This window comes from Myripristis murdjan, chromosome 9 (assembly GCF_902150065.1).
Source record: "Myripristis murdjan chromosome 9, fMyrMur1.1, whole genome shotgun sequence".
Classification (NCBI taxonomy): Eukaryota; Metazoa; Chordata; class Actinopteri; order Holocentriformes; family Holocentridae; genus Myripristis; species Myripristis murdjan.
In genome coordinates, this window is record NC_043988.1 from 8,578,113 (window position 1) to 8,597,835 (window position 19,723).

At 43.3% G+C, this 19,723-nt stretch overlaps 1 protein-coding gene across 1 annotated transcript; it reads left to right on the plus strand.

Annotated features, from left to right (window-relative positions):
- Positions 1-14: 14 nt before the first annotated feature.
- On the plus strand, positions 15-19,429 carry neff1 (neuronal intermediate filament family member 1). Its single transcript, XM_030059445.1, has 5 exons — positions 15-2,348; positions 11,761-12,589; positions 15,389-15,706; positions 15,880-16,004; positions 16,753-19,429. Exons 1-5 carry the CDS (start codon positions 2,251-2,253, stop codon positions 17,144-17,146), a joined length of 1,764 nt encoding a protein of 587 aa, XP_029915305.1. The 5' UTR covers positions 15-2,250; the 3' UTR covers positions 17,147-19,429.
- The last annotated feature ends 294 nt before the right edge of the window (positions 19,430-19,723 follow it).

Consider the following 19,723-nt stretch of genomic DNA (forward strand, 5'->3'; position numbering starts at 1 on the left):
GGGGGGGGGGGGTATGGGAGGGTTTCGGGGTGGGTTGGATGTTTTCTGCCTCTCTCTGATGACGGTGGCGTTTTTACATCTTTTTATCATATGTGTGTGTATGTGATGACAGGGGTCGCTATCAGGACAGGAAACTCGACACCAGCCACCAGGCCGAATGCTGGTAAATTTTGGCAGGGGCTGGTGACGTTTGTATACTAGTTCCCTTGCCCTCGCTCGCCAGGTTCACATGAAGGGAAGAGCAGTAGAGAGACTTGAGCACATTCCACTATGTAGAGAGGAAGAGGCAGGTGAGACAGAGAGGATTATTTTTGGGAGTGGAGGTTCCTGCCTATTATTTATGAAGGGAGAGTACAGCTCGATGTGTGCCGAGTCACCCTGAAGCAGTGCCGACCGGCTTTGACTTTTTCGGTGCGGGGGCGCGCCGAGGCGAAGCCGACACCCCCCCCCCCTCCGCGTGCTCCGCCTAGAAAAGCAGCAAAATGTCCTACAGCTTCTCTCTCCTTTGCCTTGCCTTCATAGCTATTTATTGTTTCCGCTGAAATGTACATGTTATGTATATAAATAGTTTACAGAAAGATCTCTATGTATATCAAAAACATGTATTTATTAGATCTAATATACTGAATATATAGATGAAGATATATATAAATATATATTTAATTAGTCATAGCTTATGTTCTTCTTGTGAGGTTTATTGAGAGTTTCCTATGTGTAGTTTGTTTGCACAACCTAGTCAATCCATAGCTTTTTAGAACCGTCTTTTGTGCCTCAAGGCTTTTGTCTCTTCGGAAATTTGGCACAGTGCTCCTAGAAATTGACCTGTTTTCTTTGTGGTTGATTCTAATTTTTAGCTGTTTTCAAAAAGCCATCCTCCCCGTTCATGGGAGAATAATAAGACAAAAAAATTGATATAATTTATAAAAAATCGTTGGCTAAAAAAGTATAAAAGTGAAAGGGGCTGGCGACGCCAAGGGGGTTTGAGGTTTGGTTTCTCTGGCAGCGTGTGAACCCGTGTTGCTCGTTCGCCCATCTCCGTGCCTATAGGGAACTTCGAACAAGACGGCTGCTCCGCCCGGTGAGATTTCAGCCCGTTGTTTTAGCAGGGAAAATCCACGGGCACAAACAGGCAAGGGAGAGGATCGCAGTGTTTGAATGTAGATGTCCTCGGCCCTGCATCGTAGCAGCACAGCGCCAAAGAAACCTTTTTTTGCTCCTGCGTCACAGTCACATGCAAATCTTTGTTCAAGCATGAAGATGGTACACCAAAAACAAAAAAAGAAAAAAAATTCTCAGAAAAAATAGATAGATCGTTTAGTCTTTAAGTGTGGGAATGCTGCTTTTCTGTGTCAAATTCAACCGTTGTTCAAATGGAGAGGGACTAGGTAGCCACGCTAGAAGGGGGACTAATGGGAAATGTACCGAAAATGAGGTGCGAGTGGGCAGGTGTGTTGTGCACCGGAATACCATCTGTTGACGTGCGCGTAAATGTGAGAGTGTGTGTTTGTGAGTGTGTGTGTGTGTGTGTGTTTCTTTCGTCACTGTCTTCAGAGAGAAATTTTTGGGGTGATATTGGGTGGGTGGTTTAAAAAAAAAAAAATTTGTATGGATATGCTTTTGTTCTTGTTTTATGATCCTTTGTTTACTAGTAAAAGGTGCAAAAAAGTCCACTTTACAAAGACCTTATGTATTAACCTGAGCATTAACGTCTGTCTGTGGGAGTTCACAGTTTCTTCTTTCCATCCACAGCCTGTCCTCTGTGTCTTCCATCAATCCACGTGTGTGTGTTTGTGTGTATGTGCATGTGCATTTTCCTGCATACGTGCATGTATTTGCACATGCCCATGTGTGTGTGTGTGTATGTGTGTGAGTGTGACTCCCTCCTCCACATGCTGTGTTGGCAACCATGGTGCAAGGGGGGTGCAGGCTCAGCCGAGAGTGTGTGTGTGTCAGTGATCACATGCAACTATTGCTCTGCCCCCCACCCCCTTCCTCTTTGTATTTACCCCCCCCTGTACAAAGACCCTGGTGCTTTCAGCATCTGCCTTAAAAGCAGGTGTGGAATCTCTCAAAAGATCAAGGCTGCAGTCAGTCCAGTTGTTTAAGCTACAGATTTCGGCATCAGGGGAATCTCCTCATGTTCATGTGTATATTTGGTTTTCACATTTGTTCCTTTGTGTAAAGCGGCGAATGCCTTAAACAGACACAAATGTAAACGTTAGCAGACGTGTATAATATGTGTGAGTGTGTATGACGTATCAACATGTATCACAAAGGTCATTCCTGTACGTTGTGACGGTCTCAGGCGTGGTGCTCTCATGCATTACACAGCACACACACACACACACATACAGCAAACACGGACACACCGCGTCATAGCCCGCCCATACACATCATTGCCTCCTGCCTTTCGCCGCAGAAAGGCTCAGTGTCTGTTTGTCAAACAGTTAACGAAAAGGTGGACGTTTTGTGCACTTAACTTTTTAGAATTGGAGAATTTGGACACTTCTAAAGAAACCACTTCAAATATGGAAAACCCTTTGAAAATGAAACATGGAGCAATTTATATTTGCCAGTCATATGAAAGGAATAAAACATTTGAAACCCTTGTTTACCTACCTACCACTTTGTCGTTGTGTTTATTTGTGATCTTATACAGTCATGCCCATGCAGTCGCACAAGAAGAGACAAAGAACCACCATAATAATTTGGTGCGAAGAGCAAGTGAAGGCACTGAGCCAGGAAAACCAGCCCCCTGGTTTCGCAGAATGAACAAGCTTTATATAGAAGCTTAAACAGGCAGTAATGAGGAGGTTTTTGCCCACCAGATAAAAGAAAGCCTCCATGGGGGCTTGATCCCAGCCAGCCATCTAGTGTGTCTTCAGTCGTAATCTGCTGGCCAAATCCCAGGTTTGTATGATCACAGCCATCTGACTGCTGCTCAATAACCAACACACACAAAGCCGGAGAAGGAGAAGAAAGAGGGGGATGGGTATCTTGAAAAGCATCCCCGCATCCCTTCTGGAGCTGTCTGCCTGCTGAGGGGGAAGGGAGCCGCAGCAAAAGTGGTGGATTTTGTAGCATGGAGATCTCTGCAGCTCTTCATCACCTCCAGTACCATTTCACAATAATGTCAGGCCTTGGACGGGCACCCCCGCCTGATGACTGAGCTCCTGCTTGTCAGATACATGCAGCACTCGTAGTATGTACACAAAGTCCATTTTCAGTGAAGGACATGTCTTTCTGCATCCTTCCCACTCAAAACTAACAGTGCCATGATGACACTTCACCAAACAATGGCATTATGTAAGGTGCTTAAATCAATATGTCAAGCTGATTGGCTTGTTATTTAAAAAGAAGATATGCACCGGTCAGTTTTTCCCATCTTTGATATGGATAGGATTGTGTTCGTTTGATTTGTGTGAATTTGTTAAAAGTTACACTGAATGTCGACGTGAGATCCTCAGCCTGAATTGATATGCTTTTTAGAATTTTTATGAGAACTATCATCCTTGGGCACTTCTCACTTGTTAAAAATAAAAATTCGTAACAAGGAATACTTGTTTTTTTTTTTCATGTTTGCGGCATGAAAACAAATTAAAGATGCCGAATGTTGGTACAAAATTTCAGCTACAGTACAAAACCCCCCAGCCTTCACTGGCCTCGGTCAAACACTCTTCTAAATTCCAAGCAGATTTAAAAGTGAAGCCTTGGGCCCAGGGTGTATTCCTACCGATTGTACAGTGTCGAGGTCATGGGAATGAGTCCTCTGTGCCATGGGGGAGGTGCAGCAGGGTCAGGGCTGTCAAGGAAAGGCTTGACAGAGGCTCAGCACAATAGACAGGACAGGACAGTCTCTGAATGCCTGACTGTAGCATTATATCCACTATGGACCTGCCATTGTGGTACTGACCCAATGTCCTTTCCCACAGCCTTGAAGCCACTCCGACTCATCCTACACCAGCATTATTGTGGTTAATTTACTATTTAGTTGTTGTTGTTTTTTTCACAAGCTTTGTCCTAGTTTTAGATAACCAATACAGCCTCAAGTACTGTGCCATTATCTGAATTTGAAAAGTAAAGAGTTTATTATCCCCAAAATAGCATAATTATTGTCTGCACACATTATAGTAACATAGCCATGATTCTAATTTCCTATCAACTCTCTAACGTCTAAGTTTGACTGGGGCCACCAAACCTAAAAGGTACAGTCCTACAGAGTCACAGTTCTAAACTGTTATTGTCATTAAAAGTAGCATTAGTAATGCTGGCACTTGCAGTCGTATGCACAGGGTAAACACTGAGTTCCTGGATTTATTTATGTTATAAATGTATTTAAATTTGTATCCTTCTGTTGGGCGTGAACATATAAATGTAATGATACTTAAAATAGCTTTAAAACTAGTGTTGGCTCCAGTCCACACGTATTAGTGCGGGTCAAACCCAACTGTAAAGCAATTTAGATGAAAGGGTCAAGCACATGACACACTGTGTTAACTGCCACATGAAACAGGAGACAGATACTGCAATGCAGCTTAGCCTGAGCTAAACATAACAAGGTCTGCTTCCACTGTATTGACACAGCCTACCTGCTGCTGTGTGTGTATATATACAGAAGAGGAGGTATTGACTGAGTTGTATAACTTGTGTAGATGTTTGTGTGTTTACATTGTAGGTGGATGTCACAGTCCCACTGACCCATCTCTCCACGCCCTCGGCTGTCAGATTAGTCAAATCCGGCAGCTTAGCCGGGCCCTGCACACCCAGTTTACTATGACCTTCGCCTCTCGGCACTGCACACACCAGTATTGCATGTGCACGTGCAAAAACACAGAAGCGCACACATGAAACCACGTGCACACTGTTGGGTGCACAGTTGCGCTGTCAGGCACGCAGGCACTCACAATGCAGGAAACACACCCAGAAGATACACACCCAAGCTGCACAATCACACAGGGAACCACAAATGACGTGTGCCATGGCAACACACAACAACACAATGCCCCAGGGAAAAATAGAGTGAGCACACAGCAATCCAATCACGCATGGGCATCAACTCATCGCTGAGGACCGTGGTTAGTGACAGACACACACACACACACACTCACCCAGAGTCACCCATAATGATGGTTGTATTCAGGATTCAGCAGTTTATTTCCATGACAGGCCAGATGACTGGGATTTGTTTGGGTGAGCTCACTGACAGAAGTGACAAACCACTCGCTAGTGAACACATACAACATTGAGCTACGCATAAATAAAGAAGTAAAACCTACATAAAATCAGCATGAAATATAAAATACGTAAATAGGCACATAAGGTAACACCCTATGTGCCCATCCAGCCTCTCAAATAATGAGAGATGTTGATGGCGCAGAAGGCTATAAACAGTCACAATAGAGCAAGAGGTGGGATGGCATGGCTGTTTTACATCATGATAACTGTTACCTATACAAAGGTATGTTATTTTTTAGTTTTAGCCCACTTATTACTGTTATTGTCATAGTCACACCAACACTTCATGACTTTATTTACTGTCAGTCACTGGTCGACGGTGTACCCACCTACTACTGTCACTGCACATTTTTTTTTGCACCGCAGAGCTATTGCTTCCCATAATAGTCACTGTAATAACTGTCGAAATAGTCACTGCATCGCTTTTTTTGCTGTCAGGCACTTTTTTGTAGAGTTCAGTCACTTTATCTGAAATAGTCACTTCATAACTGTTTACCATGCTACAGCGTGATCACTTTATTCACTGCCACTGCACCCTGTTTCTGCTCTATGGAACTATGATCCATCTACTGCATCAATTATCTAGAGACTGCATCAACAGTCCCTTGTTTATGTTAGTGCGGCCACCTCTCCAGGCTATTTTTATTTATTTATTTATTTATTTTTTATTGTGTTTTTGTACTGTACAAGCTAATTTTTCAGGATCATAGGCTAAATAATTGCTTCAGGCTAATGTGTGGTGTACAGGCCATTGTTTCATGCTCAGGCTATTTTACTGTAGGCTACAAATACGGTGTGCATTTCTAATTTCTTCTAATTTGGACTGAGTGTATTTATTGTATTGTGTGCATTTACTGTATTGAGCTACAGGATGCCTATATTTCCTCTGGGATAAATAATGTCTGTCTGTATGTATGTCTTTCTTTCTTTCTATCTTTCTATCTATCTATTTTTTAAAAGATGATGTTAATATTTATGATTTGAATGCAATGCACTGATTACATCTCATAGGATCAGAATAATGAATTGAATAATGAATAATGAATAATGAAAGTTACATGTCTTAAAACTGTCAGAATCAACTTGGAGGCAGGGCTTCCCCTCCAAAGTATTGCCCAATTTCATGTTTTGTAATTGAACAAACTCTGCATCATATCCATAATATCAGAAGTGAGTGACACTGATGGGTTAATATCTTTTTTTGGTACACTTTATCAATAGTGATTTAAGTGATATCATATAGTGATAGAAAGAGAATATTAGGGAATGCCTGCCTCCTAAGCCTGGCAGGATTTCATCATCGAGAAGAGGAGCCTAGCAATCTGCCAGATAGCACCCACTGTTCCTGACAGGTCTGGGTCCCAGGGGTGATCATAATGGGAATCCAGGATCTGGTTGGTCTAGTGGCATGCCTGATCATTCTCCATCACAGCTGACAGCCAAGATCGAGAGACAGAGATTTGAGTGTGTGTAAGTGTGTGTTTGTGTGTGTGTGTGGACAGATGGAGGAGATCGCCTGCATGCGGAAAGTAGGCTCTCTGGGGACGAGAGTGAAGAGTACACATCAGACAAGATCAGTGCATCCAAGGCAGAAAAAAAAAACAAAAAAACAGAGAGACAGAGCTAGGTGGCCTGCATGTGCCACGCAGTAAAGCTCTTCAGAGAAACCTCAGCTTAGTGCTTGTGAATAACACCTGGCATATCAAAGCACCGGGGGGAAATGAGTTTCAAAGGAGCACTGCTGGTGGAGAGCCTTTTGTGTTGGCAATTTCTGAGATAGTAGATTACCAATAAAAACTAAGTCCATCATGTCACTCAATGATTAAACCCTGTATCAGATTGAAAACCCTCATTCCATCACCACAACATCAATAATTAGAAGAAAAGACACGGGGTCAACATCAATACTTTTGGAATGAAGCCACTGGTAGATGATATTTTGCGCCAATACTCAATATCTTTAAATCTGACCATTTTCAAAAAAGTTTAAATACTAACAAAATACTAATACTAATACTGCTGCTGATACTAATACTAATTCTAAAACCAATTCTAATGCGTAAGACCTAACTCTTCCATAAAAATGGTGGGACTATTTTTCAGCTCCCTGGTGTCTGCAGGGGACACCGGAGGACGTGTGACCAGTCAAACCACATTATATCCCCTTATGTCCCAGGTGGGCAACACAGACAGCTTGGCATCTAGTTTTAAATTTGAGTCCAGTGTCAGCCTCGCCTGCTCTAAAGCTGCTTCACATGAGTAGTGGTCGGTGCATAAGTGTATTAGCAGCACTATGGAACAGTGTTCACAGTATTTAGAAGTGTTATAATGAAGCCACAGGGAAAACAGTGTGGCTACACTGGTAGGAGCAGCGGCTGGGACAGCAGGAGGCTAAACACTTAAGTAGTAGGCTTGTGAAGGGAAGGTTGTTGGTTTGAATGCCACCCACTGGCTGAGTAACATGGTGTCTGTCTCGCTCTCTCTATTGGCCACACCACTGGTCTCCTTAGGCCACATCAATCCCTTAGTTTGGAATCATTTTTCAGTCAAATTACCAATGCTCACACAGTGCTAAAGATGTTACTTGTTGCATTTTTAAACATCAATATTTCATTGTCAAATTAATTGTGATACCTAATAGCTGAGTGAATTTTTTATTTTTATTTTTATTTATCCTTTATTTTACCAGGAAGGTCCCATTGAGACACAATGTCTCTTCTTCCAGGGAGTCCTGGTCAAAATGGCAGCATAAAGAAAGTTTCAAACACAGAAGGACACCAATTACACATAGACACACACAGGGGTACCATTTCACAAAGACAAAGGCTGACAAGACAATACAGGCTAATCCAGGGCTAGGATCACCAGCACTAAGCAGAAAGAGGAGAAAAAAATAAAATAAAAAAAATAAAATAAAAAATAAAAACTCAACAACATGTTGTAAGTGGCCTATATCAGACAGTGACACTGTTCTGTAAGGACTGTATTTAATAAGACCATGGTCAAAACAATCAGTAACCTTTGTCTCTTGCCGGTTGTATTGTTACTGTTAATGCTTCTCAAAATTAAGATCACATTTCTCATAAACTCTGCAGCTTCCTGTAACAATAATGATGTTGTTACTTGTCACCCTCCCCCTCTGCCATTCCCCAGTATTACTTGGAGTGCAGATGTTTTGTCTTTGGCGTTACTGCAGATGATAAACATAATGGAAATGTATTTTCCATGTGCCTTTCATGCATTTTACAATCTGCCATTTGCCAAAAACTCTGAAAGCTCTAGTTCCGCCTGTGCCTGAAGAACAGCGCTCCCCTCCTGTTTTGTGCGGTAAAACAAGGCAGCAGACTTCTGAGGAAATCCAACCCGGTAACACACACAGTGCAAAATGCAGCACATCTGGTACAGCCTGCCAAAATCTAATTCTAATGTCTCAAAATTGGTGTAGCACTGACTTAGTGACATGAAAGTACTGCACACTGCGCCTTTAAATTGGACTGGAAGCCAATTGACAAAGCTGAAATAAGCCTATTCAGACCCTGCATCTCTCTATTTTTATTACAACTGATGAGATATATCAGTTTACCGAGTGATATGATTAGCTGTGAATTGGACAAATTGAATAAAGATGGCCTCTGTCCCCTTCCTGTGTTGTTTGTGTGGTAATGTTGAAGGGGTGGGGGAAGGCTGGGGTGTATTAAGCAGCTCCATAATGATAGAAATCACGCATGTCTGGCTACCTGTCATTCCTGCTGAGTCACCAGCATCTTTTACTTCAATAGGCCCTTTTGTTGCTGTAGACAGACAAATGGGTGGGCGGCCAAGGTGAAGTACTACAGGCTCTCTCTCTCTCTCTCTCTCTCTCTCTCTCTCTCTCTCTCTCTCTGTTGCACCTAAATCACTCTTGGGCCGTTTGCTATTCAAGACTTGTTTCTATTCATCTTATCCTTTGTTATGGCAACTCTATCTTCCTGTACCCAAACCCCAGTAACCTTCTATTCTCTCTCTTTGTGCATGTGTGTGTGTTTGTGTGTGTCTGTGTGTGTGTGCGTGTGTATATCTCTTACTTTATAGGGAGTTCAGGTAAGGTGATAAGAGGGCTTCTCTGAGAATCATTTTGAAGATGAATGCCAATATTTGTTCAAACTTTATTTGTTATCATATATTCTATCTGCGGAGGGCTCTTAGGCGATGTGTGTACTGTAATCCAGCAACAGCAAACCTCACATTTTAACAGTCCTACTCATTCACACCTGGGGAGTGCAGACACAAACATATACCAACGTGAAAGCAACGATGCCACTGTGGAAAAGTTCGCTTTGTCTCAACAGAGAGGCTGTGGCTGCTGTTTACCTGAGCTCAGCCTCAGCTCAGGCCAGATGGAGATGGAAAACACTCTTGATGCTGAAGCGCCCTCTAGTGGTTGATATGAGTAAGCAAGAACCCAAAGAGACATCTATCTATCTATCTATCTATCTATCTATCTATCTATCTATCTATCTATCTGTCTATCTATCGATCTATCTATCTATCTATCTGGGGTTTACTATATTACTTTTAGACCGCAAACGCTATTCATAATAAGCCTCCCAGATATAACTTCGCAGCCATAATGAAGGACGTTAAATTAGGACACCATGCAAAGTGCTGTTCTTCAAAAAATAAATAAAGTAAATAAAAAAAAAATAAAAAATAGCACATCTTAACAAACCATTTAGGCTCATATGTAACCTCTGAAGCAAGTGAACAGTGTTGCCATTGGGGTGGAGATGCACGTGAGGAATTATCTATCTATCTGACATTTTTTTTAAATATCTTGAATAAAGAACGAGAACAATTTTAAATGAAGAACCAAAGCTGGTATAAAAGTTCATTCTTAACTAATGTTAGTGGGTTCTTAATTATTCATGATAAGAATTCATGATATGGACAAAAGTATTGGACTTATCTCTCTACGCTGTTTCTTTTTTCTTTTTTCTTTTTTTTATCCAGTTTAAAAAAAAATAACGTTGTATGACTCATACTTTTGCAGTGTAACAACAAAGTCGTACTTTCTGACAGCTTGAATTCTGTCAGAATTAAGGCAGCATAAAGCAGATCAATTTATTCTGGAAATGAGACTCGTTTCAAAACGATTCTTAAAACAATTTGCAGTGAAAATTAATTGGCCTCCCGTGCTTACTAGGTGTTATCATAATAAGGTTGTTACAATAGTTTTTTGTTTTTTTGTTTTTTTTTCCTCAGGGCAGCAGCCTCCACTGGGACACTTTGATTTAAGATGACTTGGCGTGGGCATGTACAATTTGACTCTCTGGGCCGTGTTCCAGACAGCCAGTGTGAATGAGACTATATAGGAGACGCCTTTTGTGATGCCTGGAGGTGGAGAGGCTGCAGTCCCGTGGGTGCGTTCTCCTTGGCAGGGGCGTGGTCCCTGTCCCGGCTGGATCAGGACCAAGGCCAGCGACTGTTCCGCAGCACTTTACCTTCTCCCAGGCCAGACAAGGCCAGGGAGTGAACGCTGGGTGGAAATAGCTCTTTCTGATTTAGGAGATCTGCTTGCACCTTACGAAATGGGAGTATACCCACTTAAACACAGTTTTTACCCACCTTTGTTACTGGGTTAACACTGTTTAGACGTATTTTAGGCTTACACATCTTAACGATGTAAATGTATTTTGTTTATATTGGTATGTGAGTTTGGATGAAAAAATTGGCTTTAGAAGGCATAAAGTAACGCCTTTTGAGATTCTGTTATATTTGTGAAGCCTTATGAGGTCGTAGTTCATCCATCTTTTTATTTACCACTACCTCACTGATATTTACACATTATGGGCCTGGATGGATCAGATTGTGGTGGTGCTGGGCGGCCACAATCAGGCCACCGTGGTGAGTCTCATCCTGTATTCCGATATTGCGGAGGTCGGGTGAGTGAGGGCGGCTGGATGCAGACTGCAGCATCAAAACACTCTGGCGCAAAGCTCTGTATGCACATCGATCCCATTTACCTTTCTGCTGGGACAGCAAAGAAAAAACTGCAATGACAGTGTTTAGTATCTAACATGGGACAGTGACCACCCTTTTATAGATAACATGTGTGCACATAGAAGACACATATTAAGAAGGATGTGCTTGGACCCATTTTCATGATGGCTTTTTTGTTGCATATTTGTGAACGTGAACATCCCTGGCAGTAGCCTAATTTGTAAATACATAACTCTATGATTTATCTTGTTATCATATCAAATAGCCCAGTATAAAGCCCTCAGGATTGTGATCTTAATTTCAAAGTTGTTGCTGTAAACGCCTCACTCGACTGATGATGGCATATTCAAAGCTACAGGGCTGAAGACAGGATCTGCATGAGTGAATTCGTGTTTCCCCAGAGGCTGGAGGTTTTCTGCAAAAGCTTGCAGGTTTCCCCACATCTCCTGTTGTCCCTGCGTCAAATGATGCGCCGGCGCCTCCACTAGGCTATAAAAGCACCTGTCCTGGCCAGACATCACTCGCATCTCACTTTCTGTCTCTCACACACACTCACACTCACACTCCTAAACTCCACACACATACACTCTCTCCCGCACAGAGCAGTGGGACCGGACGACGCGGTAACATGAGTTATTCGAGCGAGATGTACAGCAGCAGCTCCTATCGGAAGATTTTCGGAGATGCCCCCCGGCCCGGCCGCGTGGCTGTGGGCAGCATCAGCAGCCCGTCCCGCCTGCTCTCCGCGGGATACCGCAGCAGCCACCGCACTTATGGCGCCCCGACCGTGATGTCCACCTCCGGCTACCGCAGGTCAGCGGGAGCCGGCCGCGTCTTCTCCTCCGTGCCGGAGTCCATGATGGACCTGACCCAGTCCACCGCGGTCACCAACGAGCTGAAGATCATCCGCACCAACGAGAAGGAGCAGCTGCAGGGCCTCAACGACCGCTTCGTGTCCTTCATCGAGAAGGTCCACAACCTGGAGCAGCAGAATAAAGTCCTGGAAGCGGAGGTCACGCTACTGCGGCAGCGCAGCAGCGAGCCCTCGCGCCTGCACGAGCTGTACGAGCAGGAGATCCGCGAGCTGCGGGCGCGCGTGGAGGAGCTGACGCACGAGAAAAGTCAGATGCACCTGGACTGCGTGCAGATGAGCGAGACGCTGGACCGCGTGAGGGAGAAGCTGGAGGAGGAGACGAAGCTGCGCGAGGAGGCGGAGAACACCCTGAGGAACTACCGGAAGGATGTGGACGACGCGACCCTGGCGCGCCTGGAACTGGAGAAGAAAGTGGAGTCTCTGCTGGATGAGATCGCCTTCCTCCGCAAAGTCCATGAGGAGGAGCTGCAGGAGCTCCAGGCGTCGCTGCAGGCCACACAGGTGGGCTAAACAGTGCCACGGGGTTCCTCCCAGTATTCATAGTTATCAGTGTCAAATCCTGAAAATCAATAGAATATTCCTATGGCATTCACGTAAATAATCAATCACTACTTTTCAGTGTCACATCCCCTAAATCACTTTAATTTTCCAAATAGTGTCATTATCAGTTATTAGTTATGTTTCCCCTGTCACATCACCACCTCACAGCCGGCAGTATAATCACAATCACGAGGCCATCCAGCAGACTCAACTGGATGCGTTTTATATTGTCATAGGGTAGGTGAGTTTATTGTGACATTAACGCATTTGTTGTTTATCTCCTGGGTGTATCACCATAATATCCACAAAATATTCTCGCGTAATATTCATTACATCGAAAACACTTAACTTTATATGTTTGGCAAGTTTCCTGCGGAGTCCTGACAGTAATTACATTGTAATAACATTTCTTCAGTATTCCATCCTCACAGCAGGAGCTGCATGTCCTACATAACAGTCCGGATTTAAATCTGTTATGGCAATCATCTGTCCTGTCTGAGAGCACGATGTGCTGCGACTTGTGCAAAGTGAACACTGCGCACTGGAAAATTGATGGCACTGCAGTCCCGTTTCAGCACCACGGGCCTCCACTCTTCCCCCTCCCACCTCGCCTCCTCCCCATATAATCTGGGCGAATGATCGTCTCAGCGCTGTCCCGGGGCCCGTCACACTCCTGCAAAGTTTAAAGTGGAGATCATCTAAATCTCAATGGTGTTTAGGAGTGTGACAGGTCGATCGATGTTTGTTTCTGCGTTAAGTCGTGCGTTAATGCTGTCCATAATGGGAGTGAAGATAAAAACAAATACCACAAATTATGGTAAGGACCCTATAAACTCACAGCACACTACAAGCACACTATAAGTCCCTAGAGGAATATTTATGAGAATATTATATGGGCGTTTTATTGGAGGAGGTGGGAGGGAAGGGGGAGGAGAAGAGGGAGGGAGTTATGCGGAGAAATAGCGCATAATCGAGGGGTGTGGTCCTCCCAGGATGCAGGACAGGCTCAGCTGTGAACAACGCAGAAGAAACCCTGTGAAAATTCATGGACTACGTGCTGAACTTAACTAACTCCTCAATGTTTGTTGGTTTGTTTGTTTGTTTGTTTGTTTGTTTGTTTTTTCCATGAGCACCTAATATAATAGGATATACTTACTCAGCTTTTTTTTTTTTTTTTTTTTTTTTTTTTTTTCTTTTTGGGTGAGGTGGGGTCGGGGGGTGGGGGGTTGTAGTTGGCCAAACATATCCACCCACACGCTACAGACGGAGTTATTCTCGTTTACAAAGCCATCAATATTATTGATTCTTGTTCAAATATAGAAGCTCCTCAAGGTTATTCAGAATTCAGAAGAGATATCAGCCTACTTATGTAACAGTAGGCCTGTTGGCACTGATCAAGTTGCACTTCAAGCGAGCTATTAAGAGGACAAGCAACAATTTGTCCTTTGGAGTCAAGTAAGGCAAGAGGGCAGCTTGTAACTTTCAAGAAACTTGGAGCAGAAATCAATGCAGATTAATGCAGACAGCATCCAGTATTGGGTAAGTCATTTGGTGGAGTGATGGTCGCTGGGTAGATTCCTCCAGGGTATCTCTTCTGCCCTGCGGGGAATATTATTGCTATGCAAGCTACTGACAGCACAGCTCTCCCCAGCAGAGAGAAGTCTGAGTCAGCGGTCGATTCATCACCCCTGCAGTAGTCCACTTCAGTGTTTGCAACACAGCACATCAACACAGAGAACACACACATAATACATATACAGAATATGCCACTTACTGTCCTGAAGGAAACACAGTTTGCCAACATGCAAGCAAATAGCTACGACAGTAAATTTATAGTCTTTCTATGCATTTGCGTAGTATAATCAATCAAGATGGCACATACAACAACACTGGAAATGTTATGTAATTGCTTTAAGTCCAGTTATATATTGACAAATAATCTAGTCTGGGTGGCTTTAAATGCAATTTGAGGTATTTTATCATCCGTGGTTGAATTTACCAACACAAACAAGCTGATGTGCTTGCTGCTGTGGAAAGAACAGACATGCATCTAGTTTTGTGAACATTTATTAATCCACCAGACATCAGCTGAGCACGCTTGATCTTTGCCAGCAACACCCTGCTTCACATTCATACAGTTCCATACATTCACTCTGGGAGCTGCCCAGTTCAACCAGTGTTCTGCCGGTGGCCACAGAGCATCTTCACTGGGGAGGCTGAGGATATACTGCCTTGCTCAAGGACACTTGAACAGAAATTGCTGTTGGAAGGAGGAGCATTACTTACTCACACTCCCCTCTCCCATTTTCTCAGTTAGTTTGGGATTTTCAAAAGATAACTTCTCTAAATCTTGGCTACGTCCAACTGCTTAGGCCATAAGTTGAAAAGATCCTCATCGGGTAATTTGGACATTGTAGTAGAAAAAGTAATATGATTCAGCAGTTATAAAGGCAAACAGAATACAAGCACACTAATAGAGCATAAAATGGGCAATAAAAACAGTTTAAACAATGAAGAAAAAAAATCAAATACAAACAATTATGGGGCTGTCTATATATATATATATAAAATGGAGCACGTAATGTATGCATTACTAACATGTACAGATTAACATGCTACATTTGTCAGTTCATATACTTCATTTGTCACTTCATTTTGCAGATGACTGTACTTTGTATTTGTATAATTATGATTAAACCTAATATGCTTCTAATCCCAATGCGCTCCACTCTCCTTCTCCTCCCCCTCTCTTACATCCAGGTGTCAGTGGAGATGGACATGAGCAAACCAGATCTGGCCGCTGCCTTGAAAGACATCCGAGCCCAGTATGAGACGCTGTCTGCCAGGAACCAGGTTCAAGCCGAGGAGTGGTACCGCTCCAAATTTGCCAACGTAACTGAGGCTGCAGCCCGCAACCAGGATGCCATCAAGCAATCAAAGGAGGAGCTGAGTGAGTACCGCAGGCAGGTGCAAGCCCGCACCCTGGAGATTGAGGCCCTCCGGGGCCACAATGAGGCCCTGGAGAGGCAGATCGCTGAGATGGAGGAACGCCACAGCAACGAAATTGGAGACATGCAGGTAAGTGAACCTTTGATTACAGTCTTATGATAGTTGATATTTGCAGCAATTCAAATTTGATGTCTTTATCAGCAAATTCTCAGTATAAATGCTTATGTTTCAGGTTATGTGTGTAGGGAACAATATTCACAAGAGCTTGACAAAAGTACGAAATTTGTATTGTGTGTGTGCAGGAGACCATCCAGCAGCTGGAGGCCGCCCTGCGCAGCACCAAGGGAGAAATGTCCCGCCACCTGCGTGAGTACCAGGACCTGCTGAACGTCAAGATGGCACTGGACATCGAGATCGCTGCCTACAGGTCTTCCATCAGTCCACACACTCATTCTGTACAACACAGGGTCAATCAGTTTGGGAGAATGAATAGGATTGTTATTTTCATGCTGTAACATACATGGTACCATCCCACAAGATATAAACATAAACCTGAGCAAAATAAAGGGGATTATTGTGTCCTCTGTTGTCCTGTGAAAGCCATGCAACCAAAATTGTGTGTTTTTGAGAAGCTTTGTTTTAGGAAAATTGTCTGTCGCAGCCTGCTGGATAAAGTTAAAAAAGTATGGTTGTCAAGCAAAAAAAAAAAAAAAAAAAAAAAAAAAAAAAAAAAAAAGTTGGAGATGGAGATTGGAGGTTTTCACTGGGTGTTATATATGCATTTATGCATTTAGGTCAGAAACTCTTTTCTATGTGGGGAAACATTACTATTTTGTAACCAAAGGCCATAAGTTGACTTAGGCTGATATTTCTTGTTGTGCCTCTCTCTCACGGAGGGAAAAGATCCTTACCCCGCCGCAACATGATAAATCAGCGTAAGTGATACACTGTGAGAACTTACTGTAATCTAACTCAGCGACAACAACAGTGATGTTCTGGGCAGATATGACAAAACAGACTGCAGACATGTCCCCACTGATATCCAAATGACATTATATCCCCCAGGAGGAATACGGGATAAATATAGTAACACACCCAGACTAGAAGATGACGTTATCTCTCCCCCTCCCTCCCTCCCTCCCTTCCTCCCTCCCTCTGTCTGTCTGTCTGTGCAGGAAGCTGCTGGAAGGTGAGGAGTGCCGCCTCAGCTCAGTGGGCGGGGCTATGCTCCAGTCCAGCTACCCCGGCTTCTCCTATTCGTCAGCCCGCACCTACACCCTTGGAGCCTACAGGAAGTCCGAAGCCAAGCCAGAGGAGGAAGAAGGAGAGGAAGAGGAGGAGAAGGAGGAAGAGGAGGAGGGAGAGGAGGGCGAGGAGGGAGAAGAGGGAGACGAGGGTGAGGAGGGAGATGAGGCTGAGGAGGGCGAGGGTGAGGGAGAGGAAGAGGAGGAAGAGGAGGAAGAGGAAGAGGAAGAGAAGGAGAAGGAGAAGCCGAAGGAGGAGAAGCAGGAGAAGGAGGACAAAGATAAGAAGAAAGGCGGTGCCAATGGCAAGAACAGCAAGAGCTAAACTGCTTGTGCCATTCCCATCACCATCATTAACTTCATCATCATCATCATCATCGACATCATCAATGCCCTCCTCACTTTACCAGTCCACCCACACACTCATATGGATCCAGTCCCTTTTCACATCACAACAGTTTCATCTGACACACACAAACACAAACACACACTTCTGCACACTCCAGATGCCTCATACCTTCTCTGTTTTTCTGTGTCTCTCTTTGCTCTGCAGTTCACATGTGATTAGTGTTCAAACTCAACTTTATTAGATGGAGAAAAGGCTTTGACCAAACTTACGTAGCTGGAGATGGAGAGGAAAGAGGCAACACTGATATGTTATAGATGTATCACCATGGCAGAAGAGCTTCATCCACTCATATGTCCTGGATAGGGTGTTAAAGAGTCGGTCTCATGATTGTGTATCATAGAAACATAGAGTGAAGGATGGAAAAAGCTAACATGATGTCAGGAAGTTTGATAAGTTTGAAACGGGGGGTGATTTTGCCCAATACAAGCTACAGCTTATGTGCCATTAACAGTCATTATGGGGGTTTAGGTGCAATCAAAGCCCTGAAAGTAACAGTTCTGGTAGCACACAGACTTTTAGATCAACTAACACACCGGTCTGAAGGCTAGGAGACAACCAGTCCAACTTTTTGGTGCTATTTGATTTCTACATAAAAAAGTTGGAGAGCACTGCAATCACTGAAGATGATCAACCAGCCAATTTGTGAATGTTAGGCTTGGCATGGAGGGGGAATCCACAGGAGAAGCCTGCCTCCTTCTCATGAGTGCTTGTTTCTAAACCGCAAGTCCAGCCACTCATTTCTCACAGCGGGTGAATGCTTTTCACGCCTCTCTTTTGTTCACTCGAGGTAGAATGCTCCTTCCATCAGCCTCACCTAGTTTAGCTTCTTTTCCCACCACGACAAAAGGAAATGTAAGCATTTAGCGTGTATCATCCACCCCCCCCCCAGCCCCTTCCTGTTTTTGTCACTGCAGCGTCATAGCACGGCAAGAATGGCAACTGTGTGTACCAAATCAAAATGTGTTGGGAGGGAGGGTAGCATTTTCAGTCACTAGAAAAGAGGAGTGGGTTGTGCTGCAGCTCCTCTTTGGAGAAATGTATGTTTGGGAATGAAAAATGTAGAGTTGAAATTGCTGCTATGTATCACATATATTATTATTTTTTGAAGTATGAATAACCCACCCTCCCCTTTGATTGATTCATTTGTCTATGACTACTTGCGAGAGTTTCAAAGCCTGCTTTATAGCCCTTCCTTTCCCCCCCAGCCTTGATTTACTTTTCCTTTGCAGGCAAACATCTAGTGTTGCTGTTTTTATTTAAGCTGGAGATAGCAAAGAAGGTGAAGCTGAGGGTGGTTGTGAGCGTTTAGGCAGCTGATGGTGACATCAACGGTTCTCCACTCAGGCTGCAAGTGGCAGGCGGGGCAGATGTCACTGAGGTCATGATTACATGGTATGGCGCCGCATGTAAGGGCTATTATCTCCATAACCCCTTCCATAACCTAGCCCTGAACTCGTACCAAGAGCTACTGCCATGCATGTTGACGGGAGACACAAACTGTAGGTCTCAGACAGAGGAATCAGACAGCGGGCTCTAGGTCAGGTTAAAAATGAAATCTGAGGAGGGAGGGGTAGGCGTCACATGAGAGCAGGGCAAGATGGAATGAGATGAGAAGCTTGGAGAAATGTACAAAACTGAACTGTGAAAATGGGGCATTTTCCCCAAGAATATGGCCAATAAATTCCAGGGTCCTATGGTAAAATTGCCTGTTTTTCTCAATTTATTTTTTGTAAACTGTCAGAGGAACGCCAGAAATAAAAAGAAAAGCATAGATTGCAACATGAAACAAAGATGTCAGAATCTTAGCGCACATAATGTAAGGGGGGTTATTTTTTTTTAAATATATATATATATATCTTTCTTCATTTAATCCCCCCTTTGTGTTTTACTCATGTATTTATTTATATGTTGACAAATGAATTAATCAATGGGCATGAATGCATGGCCTGAGTCTTGAATATCTGGGGATGGGATTTATTTTTTTTGCTTGTTGAGTGTTAGAAATAAAAAAATTTAAAATTTTTGCCTTAATTATGTCTGAAAGTAAAAAACATGTTTTCACCTGCGTTTCACTTCTGGGGTGGTTGAGGAGTGCTGACACTTTACAGACCGTACTGCTATACAACTGTGACTGTACGTGCTGCTATCTCATGCAGTGATATTTCTCTCAAAGCCAAATAAAGACATTTATTAACCAAACATACCTTGTTCCCTGTTTCCTCAATCTCATAGCAACTATAAAAAAAGAAAAAAGAAAAAGAAATGGATACACTACATGTAGATAGGCTTCAAATGAAAATAAGACTTTTTTTTTCATTGCTTAAGACTTTGTCTTCTATAGGCCAAAGTGCATAGATTCACATATGAAAAACAATTAAAACATAAATTAAAAACACTCTCACTTTGTATTTAATATCCTAAAAATTCGAAGTAATCAAATGATGATTAGATTAGATCTTAATCAGAGTCAGAAATACTTTACTGATCCCCGAG